Source organism: Rhea pennata, chromosome 3 (genome assembly GCF_028389875.1).
Source record: "Rhea pennata isolate bPtePen1 chromosome 3, bPtePen1.pri, whole genome shotgun sequence".
In the NCBI taxonomy this organism is placed as follows: domain Eukaryota; kingdom Metazoa; phylum Chordata; class Aves; order Rheiformes; family Rheidae; genus Rhea; species Rhea pennata.
This window is the reverse complement of record NC_084665.1, coordinates 49061795-49080754: the sequence shown is the minus strand read 5'-3', so window position 1 is coordinate 49080754 and position 18960 is coordinate 49061795. Positions and strand designations below refer to the sequence as shown.

The window sequence follows — 18960 nt, the reverse complement described above, 5'->3', positions numbered from 1 at the left end:
TGCATGTTATTCATTAGACTTACTCAAGACCCTTCCCTCTTTTGTCTCTGCTGAAGTACCTACATGTTATACATGTTCACACTACACACAATCAGTGTTACCCCCGGACTTATGCCAGCAAGACCTGACTGGTCGGAGAGTCTTTAGTCCCCTTCAGTGGGTGTGTAAGACCTTGAGCAGTGACAGAGCTACAGTGTTCATGGGAGGGAGTTGTTGCTTCAAGTAGAGCTCAGGAGAAGAGAAGCCCTATGAAAAATCATGTTCCCTTTAGTATCTTAAACTGTGATCTTGTCCTTAGCAAATGACCTTGTGTGCCTGTGTGACACTTGCTGTAACACAGGTATGCATATCTCCTTTCTACCCCAGCCCTCACTTCAGCATTGACTCCATGTGTGGAGTCACACAGAACTGGAAAAATTCTGAGGGATTTCTGGGATTGGGTAGGTGAGAAGAAATAGGCGTCTTCAGTAGAATAGAACTGGTATTAAAATAAGTGTTTTCTAAGTTGCCAAGAGTTTTGCACTCAGGGGAGATGACAAAATTCAAAGCTGCAGTTTAACTATTTGGCAGTATCTCTTTAACTGGTAACACCTCCTCTCTCAAATATTGCCTGTGGCAGTCAATAAAACAAATGGAGGCTAATTGAATAGGAGCCATATGTGTGATAATTAATTGGGAGTGCATTCAAGATTCAGTGCTCTGTAGTTCCCTGCTGAGTTAAAGATGCATTCACAACTCAATTCACTGAATCATTCTAAGAAGACAGAGCAAAGACAGAAAGAAAGCATCAGGAAGAGAATGCATGCTGAGGCCAGGCAAGAACGCAAGCGGAGATCAAAACCACAAGCGGGATAAATGAAAAGGGAAAAGGATGGACAAAAAGGAAAATGCATGCAGTGAAAAATCTGAGAGGATAATGCAATAGAAGTTCATAATCGGAAACTGAAATCACAGATCTATAGAAGAAAAGAAATCCTAACCAGGACTGAAGAGGTTTATTAAAGATATTTGGAAAGGAGAGCAGCAGCAGGCCGTAAGAGAAAGATGAGACTGGATAAGAAGTAGAAAACAAATTATATTGGGCTTGTATAGATATAGAGCAGCACTAAAGTTTTATAAGCTGTTCTTCTAATGCTTAGCTTCCAAATCATGGAAATCTAATGAGGTCAAATGAACTCATGAAGTTCCTGTCATTTTGAGTATTGAAGATCTGTTGAAATTAAGTTGTTCTTGTTTTAATTTTTGACTGAATTTCCATAAGAGTAGGTGTCCTCAAGAAGTGTTTATATCATTCACATGGATAATGTAGCTCATATCTTGTTTTAAATTTAACTGAACCGAACTTTCAGCATTAAGTTAAAATTCAGAGCGCTAAACTGAAACCGTCCATTCAAGAAGATGTTTACTCATACAACTTCTGTCAAGATGCAAAGACAGATGCAAAGCTGAGATTGCAGAGGAAGTGTTCAGTAAGTGTCACTTTTTTTAACTGCAGTGATGTGTAAATTATACACATATAGCAACACAAAATAATTCACACTGTGTTTTGCTGTGTCCTTATATACAAGGTTATATACTAGGCCCAACTTGCCAGAGGGCTGAGAGGGTCAAATTGTGTAATGTCTCTCACTTCTTTCAGAGATTACACAAAGTGTGGAGTTGTATCACTATTGTCACTGAGAACTGTCTCTGATTAACATTTTCCATTGTCTTTGTCAGGCAATGAAAGAACTACAGATATTGAAAATTTATCCCTGCTTTAAATTTGACTTTTGTGAAACTTCACAGTAGCTGTAAAATTTTTGTTGTTCTCTAGTGCAATGTCACTGATGCTGCACTCTCAGGTTTGTGACACTAGAACAGCTAGATTTGCTTCTGTTTTGTCTTCTTTCATCTTTTGGTGAGAAATATATACATGTAGAACTCCATAATAATCAAAATTAGTATTTCTGATGTAGGCTTTCATTAAAAGACACCATTCCCCAATCCTTGTCTTATTCTTAACGTTAACAAAGTATGAACTCCTTTTTAGTTGTTGAAGTGCTTTGTGTCTCTCTGTGGAATAAGGGAAATGGCCAGCTTGGGCTCATTTGCTGAAAGCAGCTCCCAGCATACTGGCGATGTTTTTGCTCTCTGATTTCCCTCTCCTCACTAGAACTTTTCTTATCACCTCCTTGCTACTCCAGGGCTTTGCAATTTCTCAGGTTTTTGCCACTTCATCTGCAGTGGTCGGTCAGTGCCTCCAAAATAGGCAGTGCAGAGCCCAAGTGAATTAGCCCTAGGAGTGCGCTTTACCCAAGGCTGAGCACAGCGCCTCTCCTATAACGTCTGTACAGCTCATGATGGAAAAAACAGAGAACTAACACGTACCTGCAGTGTTTCACATGCATGTTTTGGTTTTTGTGTGCATGTGTGTATAATGAACACATTTGCTTGAATTAAAATCGTCTGTGAGCTGTGCACAGTGAGACACAGCTGGGATGCAGTGGTCAGCACTAAGCACGGTTCTTGCAGGAATGTGCAAGAGGGTGCTGGCCCTTTCTCCCTGACCGCAGGAATGAGCACAAACATCTCCCTGGGCAGTTGCCGTAATCCTCCTACTTGCCAAGCTCCTTGTATTGCTTACTATAGAATATCTGAAAATGGTAACTAAATCTCTTGTCTTATTATGGTTTATCTGTTAAAAGACAAAAAAGAAAGTAGCAAAGGAGACAAGATTAATGTGGAGGTATTGATGTCTTTTTAGCAAAGCATTAGTAAATATTTCAAATTATACAAATGCTTAAATGACCTGACTTACTGACATGTGCAGATAATTCAGCAGCTCTTCTGATACAACTACAACGGGCAAGCGCTCAGCTAAACCTTTAAATGTTGGAGCGTTTAGGCAGGCTGTTGAATCCATGTTTGGCCACATGGATACCCAGCTTTTGATCTGAAATTCACACTTCTTATTTACATCCCTATTGATACAAGGATCTCGGGAAACTCCTCTTCAGGAAATAGAGGCTACAGAATAGGCCAAGGTCTTGCATAGTCTCAGTGGTGTCTCAGCAAATGGCCGCAGTTCTGATTCTTATGCCTACACAAAAGCCAAAACAAACATAGCAAACTCTTATAGTGAATTACAAAAACTTTTTAAGAAAATAAATAAACCTTAGCGGCAATAAACATTATTGACAATAGGGTCTTACTATGTTTTAAAAGGACTCCGCAACAGCGTTGTCCTTAATAACTGCAACTTTTTGTGCCTTAACCCTCCCCCCATTTCCTAGCATGCAATCAAAGCCACTTTTTATTATTGCTAGATGAAACATTGAAGCAGTCAGGGGGGAAAGGGAGGAGGAGAGCATGAAGAATAAAAAATCAGAGTGAGCAAATAGGAAGGATAAGTTGTTTTTAAGAGGTCTTTCTTTGTTAAAATGAGTTAAAGCTATTGCCATAGGTTTCTTGCACGCAACTGCCCAGAAAAGCTGGAAATGGTTATGCACGAAGAGGCTGTCAGCATTTGCTGTTATAATCGCACTGAAATCATTCTGTGTTTTAGTTGAAATTGATTTAAAGCTACTTGGGCATCCTCACACTTCCAATTAGTACCATGTTTTTTGCCTCTGGTGTCCTTCAAATATTTCATAGATGCCTTCTCTTTCTGCCATTTCCCCATTTGCCCTCCTGCCTCTCTATCTTAGCTTACTGCTACAGTGCTTTTAATGTTAAACCTTCTGTTTGTGCTGCCGGAAGCATAGGATTTTCAAATGGGAAATGTTCCCCCCCCCCCCTCCAGATTCCATGAATAATCTTAGGGCTGCAGCATAATAATGTTTCTCTCTATTAAACTTGGCTGTTAGATGTCAGACAAAGATGGATTAAAATTCATTGGACCCAAACTTTGGATCTACCCTAGAAAGGCCTCTCTTGCATCCCCCCCCGGGACTGGTTTTCTTTGTTGTGTTGTCTTTCAAAGTAGAGATCCTCTCCTTCACTGCAGGAATCCTGGAGATCTTGAATTTGTGTATTGGGGTAAAATCCAGCAACAACAAGGCAGAAAAAAAAAAACAGCTGCAATTTCACTTCCAGCTTCTGGAATTAAGCACAGCAGTGATCTGTTTTTCCTCAATTTGCCTGAATCTCGCCCCTCCCTGTGCATTTCCCCAGGCTGCCTGAGTCCCCCTCAACCTTTGTTCTACCTTCTTAGTTGTTACTTGCAGAGAAACTGGGGAGTAAAGTGGGAAGAGAGTCTTTGCAGGTTGAAAATGAGGCAATATTTTTGCACAAGGGAAATGGGAGAAGTGACCCCATCTTTTTACAAAGGGAAGCAATAATTAGAATGTGATGAACAGTGCTGTGCAAGCCAGCAGATTTTCTCAATGCCCAAATAAATGACGGATTAAAAAAGCAGGAGTTAAATATTTCAGGAACTAAGCAGGGCATTGACTTTAAAATTGCTTAGACGTAGCTGAAGTCATTCAAACACTATCACTTGCTCTCCAGGCAAGTGCCCAAGAACCTGCACTCAGTTTTCCTAGAATAATGTAGTTCAGGAAGAAATCTAATTACTGAGCTAATTATCACCTTCGATGAGTGGTACTGACCAAATTTAACGCAAGAAACCACTGGAGGAAAGCCCAAATTGCCCATTAGTCCCAAAAGTTCACTTAGAAGATCCTGGTTGACAGATAAAAGCCTAGAAGTAAATGTCACCTTTAAGAAGGTACAAACCTAGCTTTGGTTACTAATAATTGTGGAAGATTTTGAACACCAAAATGGGTTAACTGATTGAATTGATTCAACTAAACTGAATTTCAGGACAAAAGCAATTCTCTCTTATTTTGTTTTACAAACTATATGTATTATCCCAGATCTTCATAAAAAATTAAAATTACTGTTCAAAATATCTGGATAAAGTTTTTTTTTTTTTTTTTATGGTATTATCTGAAAAAATCTTTTCTTATCTCACCTCCTGGGGCCCATGTTTTCCCTGCTTAAGAAATTGATATCCTCCTTGGAATGGAGGATAAAGCCGCAGCAGAGGCTGGTTTCACTTTGATTATGAGAGCTGTTCTGTTTCCTTCCCTTCTTCCCATTCAGGTTGCATTATCCATGTCCTGAAGCACTCCTGATTTTCCATAATTGTTTCATGCATCCCTCTGAAAAAAAGGGAGGGGAGAGATATGGCACCAAAGCTGCACTCTGGGCAAAAGAATTCCCACTTATATATATATTAAAATTTTCTGAAATATTGCTTGATTTGTATCTGTCTCAATATGCCTCAAGAGCAGAAATGCTTTATGGATTGTTTAACAAAAAAAAAAAAAAAAAAAAAAAAAAAGCTAAAGAATAGTATTGACTTGTATTGACTCATACCAGCACACTGATTTCACAGGGGCTGAAAGTTAACAAGGAGTCTGATAATCTTAAAACATATCTGTTTTGAAATCAGCAACATTTCTCTGCTGAAAATAAAAAATTGATTGAAATCCATAACCTAATCTTTATGCTCACCGTTGCATATGTTGTAATTGAAGGTGCGTGTATATCAGGATAGAAGAGTTCTGGCAATCTTTTTGCAGTTAAATCATTCTTTATATTCAGAATTGCCTAGAAAGCCTCCCTGCATGTAACCGTTTTCTGTTGCATAGGAACTGAAAATTGCAGTTACAATAAGCTGAGCCAAGCAGGAGAATACATTAACATTTAATTTGTTGTTTTATTTATGTAGATCATGTGCTAATAATAATTACAAATAATTCTAATTGAGAATCATACTCTCTCCAACTGTATTTCTTGCAGAGTGAAAACTTACCCTTTTTATGGGAAAATCAGTAACCTGTACGGAGTAGAGGCAAAACAGTGTTGTTCCTCTTCTGTCGACTACATGCAAGCCACTTTATAACTTTTTGTTGGTCAGTTTTCCACACCTTTTTGGTGGGAGCTATAGCTAGAGACTGGATGAAAAGACTTTCTGACATTAGGAACATAAGTGGATTCTTCTGCTTGAGCAACATCAGTGTTAGCTTATAACTTCAGATCAGGAACTTCCAACTCATTAAATAGCTTGTAGATTGAATCAAGAAGTCCTGGGAACCAATGCTAATCTGAGGAAGGCTCCAGAAACACAAAATCCCAGGGAGGGATTCTTTCCTGTGCTTCAAAGACTGTGGTTTTGCACTATGCTTGTTTGGTGTTGTTTAACCGATCTGAAAGGCCCTCATATAACTTACACCCTCCATTCCTCTGTTCTCCTTGGAGCATGTCTAAATTCTCCTACTGAGTCGTTAAATTCTAGCTTTCCAAGCTGAGCGTCTGACCACTGCACTATTCAAAATCTTCGCTATGCTTTGTGCTGCGCCCGAACTTCTCCAATGCCAGTGGTCTCACACAGCCATATCTCCTTCACTAGAGTTTGATAAGGGACACTAGGGACAATCCCAGGTGTCTTCTTCAGTTCCTGTGCCTAGGTAGGGGCTGTCATGACTCCTTCTCCCTGCATAAACAGGCTGGTGAACAGATGAGTATCAGACCTCTGCATGTGCAACTTTAAGCTGATCGTGGCTTGGACCAAATAGCGTTGTCTTTCCCCATATTCTGTTTTAACCTCGTTTTCCAAGGAATAGTAATATTTGCCTATCTGATTTACAGGACTTCAGCTAAAGTTGGAGGGCAAGACTTTCAAGGCAATAGTCTTAGTGAAGTCACAAAGTCTAAGCATACCACTCTCAGAGCAGTACTTTTTGGAAATAAAATGCGTTTTCTGTAGCATCCTAGGCTTACACGCATACCCTGATGGCTTGGGAGATGCTTTGGACTTCCAGCATTGAATGTGCCTAGTCACCACAACCACCACTCCCTAATGCTGGATGCCCACAGTGATTTAACCATTCATTATCTTCTGATTTTGTAAGTGCCTGTTGTTATAGGTAGGCATAATGACTTTTTCCTATAGTCATTATATTCCACTGGGACTTTGAAAATATTGAGTAGGGAAAGTGTCATTAGTAAGGGAGACAGAGTTACCGTACATATGGAGTAAGACCCTGGAGTTCACTCTTTTTCAAGAGGTAAGAGCTTCTTCCATAGATGTTACAAAAATATAGGAATATTTCCACACAAACAAACAAAATGCCTTGAATCTAGCTATTTTCCTTAAAGCTTAGAAAGGAAAAAAGACTGATTTAATATTCTTTCTATTCAGTTTTTGGGTAGCACCTAGTGGATATGCTTCTGGAGCCAGTTTAAATATTTGGGTATTTAGTATTATTGTGTATTATCACATATGCCAATGTCTAAATGGACTCTGTTATGTGCTGGGTTACTTATTACGTGAATAGCCTCACAAGAAGGAAAACAGGGAAGAAAGTTTGAGGAAAATGACGCTTTTGTTTCACGTGCTGGAGAGCTGCTTTAGCAGTAGCAATATTGGATTACAATAACTGTATGTGTCTACTTGGAGTAAATGAATTCATACATTAGGAGTATGAACTGCATAAGGATACAAACATAGGATGAGAAGATACGCTAAAGAAGAAGAAAATGTATTTGGGGGAATCTTGCTCAAAAAAGGAATTGGCTATACAACATGTCTTTATTTCCAGCACCAAAAGGTCGGACCATTCCAACACAAGACTGGCAATTCAGATCGAAAAGGATGCAGGTATGGCCTGGGAGTTTGGGTATTTTGCTTGATTTGGAAAACGTGATATATTTACTCCTTTGAGGATTTGCCTGGAAAGTTAGAGAGGCAAAGTGTTTAATTGCATGAATGAAGCAGAGCATTTTAGATGTAACCGAGCTCCTGTTTAAGTTGTGGTGACTTGATAAGTAAATTCACTCTTCAATTATGTGGAACTGATTAGATAGCTGCAGGGCTGTGAATCTCTTGGTTAATCATAAAATTTCTGTTTGTGTGAAGTAAAGAGCAGACACCCTGGCTGAACTCCAAGGTCAGCCTTGGTAAGGGGAGTGTTTTGGAAGAAAGAAGCAGGTAATACTGCCCCTACAACTAAGCAGTTTGGCCTGACAGGTACCTCCTCTTCCCTGGGAAGAAACCTTTCTGGAAAAGGCAGAAAGCGAGGGAAGAGAAATCAGAAAATTTGCAGGAGGAGGTAAAAGAAAGAAGGAAAGCCAATGAGCTTCTATTCCAGGTAATGACCCATGAAATGAGCTCTAATACATGGCAATCTAAAACACCTTCCTGGACTGCACCAGGTAATTCCTGCAAGATGCAAAATGGGAGTATTTTTTGATGAGTCAGTGGACATGCAGAGCATATGATAGCTCACTTGATGCTGTTCATCATCTGGCAGGACAGAGTCCTTTCCAGGAGAAACTGTTATCAAAGTTTCTTGCCAAATTCTGATCCCAGTAAGAGGAGCCAAGATTTCATATCTGGATTTCTTTAATATTCTGCAACTAATTTTATTTTACCACGGAGATGTTAGGGGATTCTATTGTGGAGGTAGAAGCTTCCATTGTAATTAAAGTTGTTACATTGCATTTTTATCCCTCCTTTTTATGCATAACCATTGCATCAGCAGCACAAAAAAATACATATCTTTAAGCAGAAATGAACATAATCCAAAGTGTCCAAGATGACAAGAGAGGTATTACCAGTTCAAGTCATATATAGTTCTCTGTATTTATCAGTTAAGGCAGGGAGTCAGGATGTTTCTCAAGTCCATTCTGTATTTGAATAGCAATAACCTTTAGCATTATTATATATGCTGATGATTATTTAATTACATTTTAAAACCCACCACTCGAAAATCCAACTTCTTCTGTGTATATGTGCTTAAAAGCTTCCTTTTCTGACTAATTTGAATTTTCACCACACATACCCCAAAAGGTATATAGCCGGTATGTCTATGTGCATGTACACACCTGCATATATGTACTTACTAGGGCTGGATGCATAATGGCCACAGTGATGAGGAGGTGCACAGTAAAGTGTCTACTCCTCTTCTTGTATGGTGAGCAATTTGTGGGGGAAGTTGTAGCCTTTCATCCTCTCTTTTTTTTCCCTCCATATTAGATCTGCTCCCAAATATGCACATACATAAATATACATGGGTACCTGTACATCTATAGCTGCATATGCTCTCACACACATATATGCATCTCCAGGATGCTGATTTGTGTTTTGTATGTGTGTATCTGTCCATTCACATTTAAAAAGTATTAAAAGTAAACCAGTGGTGCGTTATAGAGAATAAAGATAGTTGTCACATCAAGCATATTTATTATGTAAAAGAGTACAAGCACACCAACACCCTGTTGCATTATGTGGTGCTACGTTTGCATTTGTGAAAGATCTGTTTCCTTTCTCTAATCACCATAAAATGCTAATTTTGTTCCAGTTAAATGCCCTAGACCTTTATGAGTTTTTCATACTGGTATATGGTATTATATCACCCAGGCAGTTGGTCCAAGTGGTGTGTATCTGGACAGCTGAAACTAGTTTTTAGAGAGAGTGGTAGCAATTCTAGTGTGGTAAATGGCCTTTCTTTCATTCTTCCTCAATGTACGAAGTGTATTCTTTTAAATACATGTCCTCATCTTAAGTAGCCATCAGACACTTCACGGAGAAAGATTTGGAAACATTTCTAGAAATGAATCAGAAACAGCTCCCAGTGAAATTACTGGAAGCTGTGTGACCACATCCTTTACTAAGTGAAAATCTCAAGAAGAATATGCAATCCTAAACTTATGTACCAAGATATTCATGATTTGTGGTTTCTTTAAATTAATAACCATATGTAGATGTTAACTTAGGATAGCAGAGTCTTTCAGTGGAGCCAAAAAAATCTTGCTGTTGTAAATTATGGAGGAGGAGATGTGGTTCAATCTGAAATATGTTTTTTCACCAATCTAGTGTTCTGTTTATAGTATTAAACAGAAGTCTCATTCCTGATTCTGTAAAGGACTTCTAGTCCACCTAGGCATTGCATTTTATCCAGTGTATTTTCAAGAAGATACCATCCAGCTACAGGAAGAGGCTTTATGCAGGAATAAAAAAGAACATAGGATTCTATTCAGAATGGCTTAGTTTATTATCAATTTTATTTTTCACAAATGTGTACTGCTCTGGTTGTAGGAAATGATGACAATAATCTCAACTCCATTTTTTATGAGCATTTGACAAGATCTCTGCAGGAGTCTCTTTGTGGAGATTTGATACTGGGCCGCTGGGGAAACTACAACACAGGAGACTGTTTTATTCTGACATCGGATTATTTAAATGCCTTTGTGCACTTGATCGAAATTGGAAATGGCCTTGTCACCTTTCAGCTCAGAGGGCTGGAATTTCGAGGTAAGGATCTACATCCTTGATTTAAACAACAGAAAAGCAACCACAAATTGTCTGGCTTCCTTAACCTATTGCAACTCTATAGTGGGGCATAGAGTTTAAGGACTTATTTCTCTCTCTTTCTTTGTAGATACCTGTTTGTTTGTGTAAAGGGTCTGTATTTCTTTGTGTCAGTATTTGAATGACAGTGCTTTGAAACCCAAATATTTAGAAGTTAGGAGTCATGTTCTGCAGTATTGTAAGACTTTCAGGAAGAAAGCATATTGGTTCTTTTCTTGGTTCATAGGTTTTTAGATCATGTTTGGCCATGTTTCAGATATTTTTTGCTTCAATAATGTTAAGACTGAAGTTCCTCTGAGAACTGTTCAATCTTCAAAAACATGCCTTTGAAAAAGCACCAAATATCATGGGAAACCCAATTAAAATGTTGTAGGTTGGATTATGCAAGATGCTAGTGGTAAGCTGTTCTCCATCACAGTAGAAAAGGAATATTTCAAAAGACCTAAGACATGTTTAGTGCAGACACTAGGCTACAACTAGGAAATAGCTTATGTCTTACACTGGTATTGAAACCAGCTAGAAAGCAGCACCCTGCTTCACTTATTGTAAGGAGAGAAGAAGCAAGTGCAGACCTGATTCCTGGATGAGGGCTTCATATTTCTTTTATTTAGGAAGTGCTGACTTGTAGTAGAAGAGAACTATTCAACATGTTCCTCTGATAGGACCCTTTTCTTTAGGGAAAGAGGTCACATCTGCTTCCTCAGTGCTGTGGCATTTGTGAGACCAGTTGCTCATAGTAGCTCACTCCTGTCCTTTCACCTGTTGCTGTAAGGTAGAAAGAAAAATGGAAGTAAACCCAAAGAGCTTTATAACAGCCTTTAAATTCTGTTTGTGCTAACATACTGGCTAGCTATGATTGTTGTTTGGATTTGTAGCCTTTCAGAGATACCATTTTGCAATTGCAAATGCTTGAAACTTTAAAATCCTAGAACAGCTTCCTAGGCTGGAGGGCTGAGCATCTAACGGGCAGGAATGTATAGTTGAGGCAACTTTTCAGTAAGGCTGAGTATGAGAAAACAGGAGACAGGCCAGCTCTTTGAAGGCACTTAGATGTGCGAAGTTTTGGCTCGGAAAAAACGTGTGGCCTCAAGTCTTGACTCTGTGATGGACTTCCTGTAGGTTCACAGGGAGATGGTTGTGAATGCTTGATGCTCTATTCCCCTTTTCTGTGATGAGGATGAATGTAACATGCCTGTATCTTAAGAAAAGTTATGTAGAAAACAGGCTGTAGGGCTGTAGATATTGTGGTACCTGATGAGGGACCTATTCAGAACAGAGCTGACAGAGCTGAATTGTTTTTTTTTTTTTTAAAAAAAAAAAAAAAAAAAAAAAAAAAGTTTTCTCTCCCTTACTTCTTCCAGTTGCCTATCTGCCCCATAATTTCTTGTTTGTGAGGATGATGACATATGCCTGGCTCTTGCTTTTTTTCAGCTTCAAAGACATGTGCAAGTATTATCTTCTCCTTTAGTGCCCCCAAAATAAGCAGTGGTGCTCCTATGTAACAGATAGGTACTGAGGTTAAGTAGCTAATAGAAGTCACAGGAAGGAAAATTTGAGGTAGATCTGGCATTTGCTGTTCTTGCTTTCGTACTCAAGGCAGACAAATGCAGATTTATGTTGTTCTCCAAGAACACTTAAATATTGTGGCAATTCAAATCTTTATAAACCATTCTAGTCAGCCATTCATTTTCAGTACTTCTTAGGTAGCTCACAGTTAGATTTCTTTGTAAAAACTCTGTGAAGTCAAAAAATGATTTATTCATTTCTGGAAATCTGAAAATAAGAGTGACTTCCAGGAAGGATTTGTGTATGTTAAAACAGTGACAAATCTTGGAAAATGTTGACATTTTATTTTTATTGAGAGTTTAAATAAGCAGGACCATACACATTTCCATTATGTCCCATTATAATTTCATAATATTATCTTTGTTAATCACCCTTTTCTGTTAAAATAGTTCATTGCAGAATTTGAAAGAAATAGAAGAAGAAAATCTTATTTCCAGGCTTAAATTGGATGTTTTTTTTTCTCTTGCCATTACCACTTTGCTGGATCCCTCTTCATCATCACCATCCCCAGGCAGCTCAGAAAAAGCAAATGTGGGAAATGCAGAAGAAAAAATATGAAAGGATGCTCAAACCTTATCCTAGTTAAATAAAAAGATGTGGGCCTAATAGGTGGGCTTAATGAGCTAATGGTTGAATAATAAGAAAATGGACAGTTTGTTGCACAGTGGTTTGCGAAAACTCAGTTGGCATTGAGCCAGAGTTTTCCATTACCAGATGAGTGCCATTTTGAATTTAAGTCTGAGAGCAAAGCTCAAAACTTGTAGTGTGTCACCTGTCAAGGCACTTCTGCATTCTGTAAAATCACAGTTTATTTAATCAAATGGGGGCTGAAAAATGACCTTTCCATGCTGGTTGCCTAACACTGCCTGGCATTAGTACTGTGGTTGGTTCTCTGTGAGTAGATCCAACATGTCAGCTGTCTGCAGAAGGTCTTTAAAATCAGCAAGGACTGAGCCCTGCAGCCCCTTGTGTGTGTCATGAATTGCCATTTGGAGCCACTGAGTTTTGATCACAAGTATCCCCTTCCTCATTTTTTTGTCATCCCTCAGGAACCAGGAAAGCACAGACATATTACTGGAGGAGGGGAATAGAAAAATGAGAAGGGGAATCTCATCTAGGTTATCTTGTCTTCAGCACTTCTAACCCTCAAGAGTACCATGTTTCGGGGGCAGCTCCCCAGTACTTGAAGGGAAAAAGATGGAAAGGGGGCAAAGTGCTCTCCCCCTGTTCAGTGAGTGAAGCTATTCCAGGAGTAGGACAGAACGTATATTAGTTTACGTCCTCATAGACATGATGTGCACATGAAGATTTCTCCAGCTTTCAGTGTTGTCTCCAGGTAGAGGAGATGTGTTGGGAAGATAAACTAGGTGTGTGTGAATATTTGAATTACCTTGTTTGACCTGGAACAGAAAAGCTATATAGGATTGAATAACACAACGTACTCAGGAGAAAGAACAGCGCTAATATGTAGCCTTCGACATGACATGTGTGAGTAAACCCCACTGCACTGTGCAGGATGAGTACCAGAGAAACCACAGAAATTGTAAGTCTGTTTAAGGACAGAGTAGGAGGAACACAGGAGCCAAGAGGGGAACCAGACACAAGCAAGATAAGATACAGTCTGCCTGATGAAGACTATGAAAAAAAGTGTCCTGGACTGCAGCAGAGAGCCTGGAGCAGGAAGTTAGACTGCCCCAGTGCAGCACAAAGAATCATCTCCAGCTGCCAACTAAGCAGGTTCTTCCCCATTTTATGTCTTGTAGATGATCCATGTGGGGTCACAGTTGCATATGGTAGGGTTTCTTCTGCAGAATTGGGAAGAGTGTGTACGAAAACTGAACTGGAAGAACACTTTGTGGTTTTCAGAGTCAAGTAGCGGTTGTTAATAAGCACTAAATTTAAGATTATATGTGAAATCTCATTTCATCTGATTTGCGCATCTATGTTGCATTCCATTTTTAGTTGTCTGGTCTATACTGCCTTTTTTTACATGGGACTCTGATTTAGTTTATTGCATAGAATGGTTTCCCATAAACTACTGCTTCACTTCTACTTTAATTTCAAAAATGCAATTTTGATTGAGGGCCCTAAAATTCTGCAGTTCTTGAAATAGGAAGTCTACATTTGCGTGGGAAGTGAGTGAATCATAACAGTTTTCTGTATCTGCGACTGACTTGCTGTTTATGAGTAAACCAGAAGCAATATTTGCATTGTGAAGCACTGCATTTTGCTGTGAGTATTGTGACTATTGTAGCTGAACAGCTGTACTGATAATTCTGCCATAACACTGCCCAAAGAAAAGGTCATCAGTTCTTCTGAATTTACATTTCCTTGGGGGGAAGAGATACTGCATCCTGTATTTGCAGTTCAGCCTAATTAACAGCTGGCATTATGAACGGCTGTGATCCAGATTCCTTTCTAACTGTAGTTAATAGATGCATTTGGCCTAGCTTTTAACTGAAAAAGATCTTTGCAGTCAGGGAAAAAGTACATTGAGCAAACTGGAAGAAGTGGGCCAGCAAAGCTGAGATTCCTCTTGTCTCCTTTTAGCCTTATTCAAATTAAGCATCTTTTCTGAATAAACTCTTCACTCTCCATTTCTATGGACAGAGAAGGGACATGCCTCCACCATGTCATTCATGCTGTGTGCAAAGCAGGGGAGAGGCTCAGCACCTGGCAATGTTGTCTCCCTGCCACTGGCAGCAAGAAGAGCAGAGTGGTGAGCTCCAGCTGGATGATAACTTTGACGTAGCTGCATACTGGTATGGGGGAATCAAACCCTTCAGGAACTTAACTGTACCGTTCATGTTAGCCCACAGGGGTAAACGTAGCCTATAAGCAGTGTGCCAGAAGAAATACGTAATGTATCATTTAATTTGAAGGAAAGAGACAGGGGGAAACCCACAACCAGGAAGGAGCAAAGAGAATGTCAAAATGTGCAGGCGCTGTGAGATTCCTGATGAACAAAGAAGACTTTAAATATTTTCCTGTTTAGTCTGTGCCTCAACAAAATGCCTTTTGGAGAATATCCAGTTAGTTTCCACGTAGCATACGCGGAAATTGTTTGTGGATGATGATGCTGATATCTTGAGGTACAGTTTTCTAACTCACTCCCAGTGTTCTTCAATCATATAATTAGTGTCTAAATCTCTGCTGTGATTTTTTTTTTTTTTTTTTTTTGTTACTGAATGTTGCACGTGCAATATTCATGCTTCACTTGGAACTTTAGTAGATGAATCAAGGAAAGAAGCATAGAGCAGACACAGATGCAATTGTACCCAGTGGAAGGCAGCTGTGATGGGATCACCCGCGGGGCTTTCTCTGTGTTAGCTTGTTTATTTCCCATGCAAAATGGTGTGTGAACACAGACAGTTTGAGGTGTACACTCCAGGAGCAGTAATGATGTCTAAGAAATAAGAATAGGTACTAATTTCTGCAATGTATGTGTACATTGTTTAGTTTTATTACGGTGGAGAGTACATTATAATTCTAAGGCAGGTTTATTTATTTATTTAGTATTTATTTATTTTTTTATCTGAAGGCTCTGTAGTGCTAGCAAGAATCATTCTTTTTTTAAAGAGTGGTTCCAACTTTTACTTCTAACAATCAGTTCATGCTGTTGGGAGATAGAAGTGCATGTCTTCATGCTGTTTCTGAGACCACAGTTGAATATGTTGTGTGTGTGCACCAAACCATCAAAAAGGTATTGACAAATTAAAAGGAGTTCAGAAAAAAGTGGCCATTTTTTTAACACATTTCCTTTGAGAGAAATTTAAAAGAACTGAATGTACATTGAATGGGAAAGAACAAAGGTTGAGAGACATGATGCTCAAAAAAATTAGAGAAGCACAAACAGAAAGGTTGCAGAGGGATTTTTTTGACTGAATCATGATGATATAATCGGAAAGAATGGCATAAAACAGGGAAGAGGATACTTCAGGTTGAATTTGGGAAATTGTAATGGTGAAATCTTTTAGGTGTATAGTAATGTTCCAGCAATGGAAGCCATCTATGAATTTCAAATAGACTTATATAATATCTTGGTTTCTCTAACACAAGTTAGAATAAATATTTGTTGTCTCTTTTCCCCTTTTCTACCTTACCCAATTTTATATGTATATATGGGCGAACTGTAGAAAACTTCTGAAAGGAAGGAAAATGTTAAATGCATGACAGCCTTTTTATTGAGAAAAAGCTATGTCAAAAGCCATGTTGCATTTTACATTGCATCTCAGGAGAAGCGACATGTGAGGTTCTCATGGATTTGTTAGCAGAAAGTTTACCAGCCAAGGTCCTTAGAGAATGTTTTCTTTCACCTTGGGTTCTATAATGTATCTCTGCAGACAAAAACGGGGAAAGATTTTTGAGAAGAGATGGTGTCTGTTGTAAGACCAATTGACCTAGTTAGAAAAAAACAGAATATTTTTTTGGCATGAAAGCACCTGAAACAGTCAAAAACCAAACCACATTTCTCTAACTAGTAGTTTTGACATTTGAGGAATCAATATTGTGTTTTTTTTTCCCAAGTCCTTTTCTAGTGCTTTTTTTCTTTGAGACAACTTGAGACTATCACAGCCTATAAATTACTTTTCTTAATCCCAATTCCACAAGGAAAAGAGCAGGAAGAATCCAAACCAGTAGTTGTTTTCCAGAATATGTCCAATTCTGAGACTCGTCAGCTTGCTTTGGGGAGCTCAATTCACTCTGTTTTTTTAAGTACTCTTTTCCTTTGTTTTTAGAACTATAGACAATGCATGTTTCTGGAGAGGAAGGCCTTTCAGTCTCTGTAATTATTCTCTTTGCACTTCCTCTGATTGATAACTTACTGCATATTAGTCAGCTATCCTGAGCAGAAAAGAAACAGGTTGGGCGTGGAAGAGTCTTACCTATCTGAAGTTAGGAATACTCAGATTTGCAGCAGAACTTGGTGAGCTGAGTCAGATATTTTCAGAGTATGACACATTTATTTGTAAAATGTTCATGTTTACAAAACAAATGGTGAGCAAGCAGGCGTTTTTGAGGAGCCTCTTGTGATGAGACTTGTGCACAGCCTATAAAATGAGGTATCTTCTGCTTCAGTCCATCTTCAAAGCTCCAAGTCTCCGCATGCAGCCCCATCTCACAGACTTATACCTACTTTAAACCCCCTAGTCCAAAGCTGCTTGTTGGGGTCTCATAGTTTAGAGCTTGAAATGCCCAGCGTGGGAGAATGATTTATTATCTTCTTAACGTATTGTGTGTGGTTAGTGCATGATACTATGAGCCCTTTTAAATACGTATACACCCTAGGTGTTTGTATGTCAGCAGTCTTTAGCGCTCAAACCATTACTAGTTTCAGACATAATAATTTATCTCCATTCTGTCTGTGTTGTTAAGTTCAAGTGTTTTATGAAAATTAAAACTGCTCTGGAAGTATGTTTTTTATGTCACAGAATTTTATGTCTGGCCCTTGAAAACCGAACAATATTTTTCCTGCCACTCACCAAGTTTGCAAAATTCAATTCAGAAGTATACTTTGATTTCAGCCATTAATTTTAGAAGGCTGTGTGGTCATTAAGTTAGGTGTATTTTATGTATCCTCTTGAAGTGAGATTGCAGTCTTCAGTTTCAATTTTCTGATTTCCATTTAGGTCAGATCATTCTGGCAGAGTACAAGTGAGTCCTCAAATCCTGATGTGTCAGGAAAATAGAAAGAGTTCTGAGCTCTCACACTGGTTTTCTCCTGAGCTTCCTTAGACTGACCTTGCTCTGTTGAGCTGGCACAGGTTTTGCATTGATAGGTTTTCTGACAACCATTCAGTGTCAGATACCTAACAAATGAGTCAGTCTCATCTGTACTAGTAAGGGTCACAGTGAATGACTAATGCTGAATGAAGTGGGAGAGCTTATTTTCTTTCTGCTGCAGAAAGAAATATAAAAAGAGTGTTTTTCTTCAGATTTTAAAATCACTAATTACTAGTGAAAACATCTTCCTGCTTCTTAGTATTTATTGTCACTATACTTTGTTATATTGCATAACTGAAATGCACATTCTGCTCCATTGCTCTTTTGTTTTTATCAATATTTCTCTTAGAATTGCTTAAACTTGATAATTTCTGGGGAAGCAATACAAAAATTGACGTTTTAATCATCAGCTTACAACATATCTACGAAAGTGTAACGTTACCGTTCTGTTAAAAATTGCACACAAATTAACTTCATTCACTATGACTTGTCCTGCTTGGCTTAATTCGTAAAACTGAGCAAAAGTTTTTAGTCCTTGTGGTATCAGTATCTAGAGTAATAGACCAAAAATAAATTTGATAAAGGAATTCTTAAGAGGAAATTTCAGAATAACATGAAAAGTAACGACATTCAAATCCAGCCAGTGCATTGTGGCCTGAAGTAAGGTTCAGTTAAAGATGGCAGAAAATTATTTGCACTCTTTCTAGATCTGAATGCAAGAAATGGGAGGGAACTAACATGTACTTGAGCATCAAACCTGCATTTTGTCTTTGCAGACTTGAATCCTCTTATTAGATGTCATTTGGAAATACTAATCAGCAGATAGCACTGAGGGTATGGAATAAGAGATTTAGTATTTTGTCAGAACAGTGGCCATTCCTCAGATCATTGGTGCCTTGAAACTAAGCAGAGACACCACAGAAGATCTGCGAGCAGCCAAGACATCAAATCCCCAAGGTGATAGTACTCAAGTCCATCAAACAGCTTTTGTTAAGCAGACACATGTTTGCCAGATGTTAACAGAGCACAGACCTGATTTCATTCCTTAGAGTAAATTTGCAAAATGACCACATGAGTTCCTTGGTTTGTTGCCGTGATTTTTGTAATAATCTGGGCCTGGTTAGAATGTCTCTTAACTCCCCATGTTCCATATTGATGCTGTTAACTGTACTAAAATTTTAGCCTTAATTGGCAGAAATGATTACTTGTTGAATTAGATGAGAACGCAAATAATTGTCCTGGCTTCATCACCTGTTTGTTATGCATGTGATGACAGCTTCCCTGGGTCTCTTCCCTAGGATCTCTTG

General features: G+C 38.7%; 1 protein-coding gene across 1 annotated transcript in view; it reads left to right on the top strand.

Moving 5' to 3' along the window:
• PCNX2 (pecanex 2) overlaps positions 1–18960 on the top strand; it is a 161362-nt gene that overhangs the window by 114557 nt on the left and 27845 nt on the right. The window contains exons 24-25 of the mRNA XM_062572269.1: positions 7593–7651; positions 10091–10306. Of these exons, the coding sequence (XP_062428253.1) occupies positions 7593–7651; positions 10091–10306 (275 nt within the window). The remainder of the gene's footprint in view (positions 1–7592; positions 7652–10090; positions 10307–18960) is intronic.